At 59.3% G+C, this 3,507-nt stretch overlaps 1 protein-coding gene across 1 annotated transcript; it reads right to left on the minus strand.

Moving 5' to 3' along the window:
• Positions 1–202: 202 nt before the first annotated feature.
• LOC119532946 (neuroligin-2-like) lies at positions 203–2,686 on the minus strand. Its single transcript, XM_037835169.1, has 3 exons — positions 2,656–2,686; positions 2,211–2,313; positions 203–1,393 (listed from the first exon to the last, which is right to left on the minus strand). Exons 1-3 carry the CDS (start codon positions 2,684–2,686, stop codon positions 1,105–1,107), a joined length of 423 nt encoding a protein of 140 aa, XP_037691097.1. The 3' UTR covers positions 203–1,104.
• Between the last annotated feature and the right edge of the window lie 821 nt (positions 2,687–3,507).

Consider the following 3,507-nt stretch of genomic DNA (forward strand, 5'->3'; position numbering starts at 1 on the left):
GAGGTAGGTAAGTGTTTATGGTCCCCCAAACCAGGCCCAGGGCCCACCAAGCCATGGTTTGGGCCCCTTCCTCACCCCAATCTCCCTATTATAAGCCAGGGATCCTTCCAAAACCCCTCCACCCCTTCCCAGACTCTATACCCCTGGCAGAACTCCTGCTGGGTTCCAGGAGCTAGAAACTGCATTTAAAAATAAGGTTAGCATTCTATATGGAAGAATAAGGCTTTAGAAAATCATCCAGGAAAAACAAAGCATGGTTTTCGATTTATCCAAAACTTTGTTCTTTATGAATCATAGCTGGGTCCTTTCCAAAGCCCAGTCTTTATGAGAAGGTGGAAGGGTGGGTTTAGAACTCATTCTAGATCTCTCTGTATAGATCTAATAATATGGCTATACAGGTCCCAGTTCCATCCTAGAGGGAAGGGCTGAGAGTTGTTGTCAATGTCCTAGAAGAAGTATGGCTCCATAAAGGTCTGGAACACCATGATCCAGAACTGGCTGTCTCTGGGATAAAAAATTAAGCCTGTGGTGATCTGAGACTGGTCCCAGTTCCAGCCAAGGCCATGGCTGGGTGGGGCTCAAATTCAGCTTCTGTCTACTTAGAAACCAGTGATTGTTCTGGGTCAAGGACAGAAGTCTGATGGATCCAGCTCAGAGCCTGGCAACATGCCTGGGTTCCAGTACAGAGGCCTAGTGAAGAAATGGCCCTGGCAGTGATGCCCAACATGCCAGAACCTGTCCAGACCAAGGCAGAAGGTAGAGTGGGGAAAGAGGTTAACTAATCCTGAGCCCCAGTAGCTCAGTGGCAATGAAGAAGTAATGTGAGCCCTGAAGTCCAGCCCTTGTCTGGCCACATCCCAGCAACCCTTCCACCTCAGCTCTTGGGAGACTCCAGGCTTCCCCCCACCGTTCAGCCCAGGACCCGCCCTGACCAGAGTCACCACACTGATCCCCACATTGAATAGGATGAAGGTGCCTGCAACCTGGGTTCTGTGGTAGACTTGTTCATCCATGGCCGGGGGTCCCAGGAAGAGGAGGGAGGCACCCACAGCCACAGTGATGGTCAGCTCCGTGGAATAGTCCCAGGAGTCCCCGGGGAAGCAGTCATAGGCCCCTTGGCCCAGCTCGGGCTCGGTTGCGGCAGCAGGGTGGCGGCCAGCGCGTGGCGCAGGGAGGCAGGCACATGGTGGTAGTGAAGAGCTCATTGTGCAGGTTGTGCAGGTGGGGCACCAGCTCCAGCCAGAAGGCCACCTTGTTGGCAGGGTAGTTGTCACGCATGTGTGGCTTCAAGCCAATGTGCAGGTACTGCTTCTCCTTGCTGTTGAACTTGCTCCACACCACCTCCTCAAAGCAGTTGGGCTTGGTGTGGATGAACTTGGTGTCCTGTGGTGCCCTGGAAGGGAAATTTTAAAGGACAGAGGTGAGTGAGGTGGAGAGAAACGCCGGAGCTCGGCCTTCTTCTAACCTCCACCTTCTTGGGTCCAGGACCCGCCTCTATCCCGGAAACACCCCTTCCTCCTACCGGCACGCGGGGCCAGTCCGTCTACCAGTCCCGCCCTCCCGCCCCCCGCCCTGGCTCCTGACCCGGCTGTCCCCCGCGCGGATTCCAACCAGCAGCGGATCTCCGGCAGCCGCTTGTTTCCCAGCCCCAGCACCAAGCTCCGCCCCGGCCTGGCCAGCCCGCCCTCCAGCCGGTCCACGGGGCCCAGCTGGGTTTAAGATCCGTCCATCACCCGCCCCGGCTCCACCCCTGGGCTCCCAGTAGCCCCGCCCACAGCCCCTCGGTTGGTCTGTTTTCCGCCCAGTCTTCGCTAACGGCTCAGACAGGACTCTGCATGGCCTCGCCCCAGGCCCCAACCCCAGCCTGTCCCTCAGCCCCATCCTGCCCAACCTGTCCGCGGGCCCGCCCTCCCCCTCGGGCGCGATCCCTCAACAGGCTGATGAGCTGCTCAAGAATGAGACCAGTGCTGACCCGGACACGGTCGCCCACCTCCCGGGCCGGTCGCGCCAAGCTGTCACAGCCCGAGACAAGTTCCTCGCGGAGCCGGCCCTCCGCCCCCCAGCCGTGGGCACCTGGGGGAGGAGAGCACCAAGTGAAACCATGTTGCTCGGTCACGACCCCGGCCCCTGGCACTGCCCTCTCAGCCTCGCTCCGTGAGCCCCCGGGACTGCCAGCGCAGGGAAGCGACGAGGTGCCCAGGAATGTGCACCTGTTGTATGGGGCGGCGGCCGCCAGTCCACCCGCCGCGCCCCCGGGACTGAGTCCGGCCTCGAGCAACGGCGGTGCCCACCACAGATCCGTCCCCAGGCTCACTCACCTTTGGGGGAAAAATGTTTGAAAACTATCCGCAAGTAGCTCTTCAGCTGCCTCCAGATCTAAGGGGAGCAGAGGAGAGGAGAGTCCAGGAGTAGGGTGAGCCCTGAAGTCCAGCCCTTGTCTGGCCACATCCCAGCAACCCTCCCACCTCAGCCCCTGGGAGACCCCAGGCTTCCCTCCACCCTTCAGCCCAGGCCCCACCCTGATCAGTCACTACACTGATCCCCAGTTGAGCAGAATGAAGGTGCCCAATTGCAGAAGTATTGTGTCTCCTAACTCCTGGAATTTCCTGGGATTGCTGCCAGAGCACACTTGGGCTCCGTAGTGGGCTTACTCACCTATAGCCGGGGGGCCCAGGACTACCTGCATCCCCTGCCCCCCACACACTTGCCAGAAACAGACTAGCACTTTTGAATATCCCAAGTCTATACCGTCACTTCTTTGGCAAGCACTGCCCCTGCCCCTGCCTTTGCCCAGGGGAGGGAGGGACAGCGGGACTTGGTCACAATGTGGGGGGGGAGGTGGCTTTCAGGGTCACAGTGAGGGAGGGGGAGGACGAGGAGGGCCGGGTCTGGAGTTCCCTGGTAACTGGGTTTGGGTGACCTGAGTCTGACAGAGGAGGCCTGGAGCCCAGCACACCTCTCCCCTCCCCACCCTGCAGCACCCCCTCACTGCCCACGGACTCATTCGGATATTCCGGCAGTTTTCCTTGAAAATACTGAGCCCCCTTCACCCTTTGACCACTCCTGAGTCCGGCAAGATATTGGCCTCAAAGTCCTGGGGTAGGCCTGGCTGGAACCCAGAGCCTGACCTCTCCCTGTCCAGGATCTGCCCAGACATAGGAGCCCCAGGTCTGGAGTCTGCCTGAGGGTCTTGAGTGGGGCTGAGAGATACGGGTGGGTGCCCTGCTTGGTGCTTTGGAGTCTGCACCTGCAAAATTTACTTAGTGCAGGGTGCAGGCCCAGTAGTCGCCTGATGGCAGGAGCCCAAGGGAAACTCCCACCAAGAGGAGAGCATTGGCCTCTCCTTCCTGGAAGCCAAGGGCAAGGGCCTGGGTGGGCAGAAGGGCTGGCGCTTCCAAGCCACAGGCCACGGCAGTGCTTCCTGGACTCCGTTTCTCTTTATTTCCACCTTCCATGACCTGTCCAGGCCCCCCACATTTGCCTGCTGGTTGGTTAAGTTTCCCAGCC

Source organism: Choloepus didactylus, chromosome 4 (assembly GCF_015220235.1).
Source record: "Choloepus didactylus isolate mChoDid1 chromosome 4, mChoDid1.pri, whole genome shotgun sequence".
In the NCBI taxonomy this organism is placed as follows: Eukaryota; Metazoa; Chordata; class Mammalia; order Pilosa; family Megalonychidae; genus Choloepus; species Choloepus didactylus.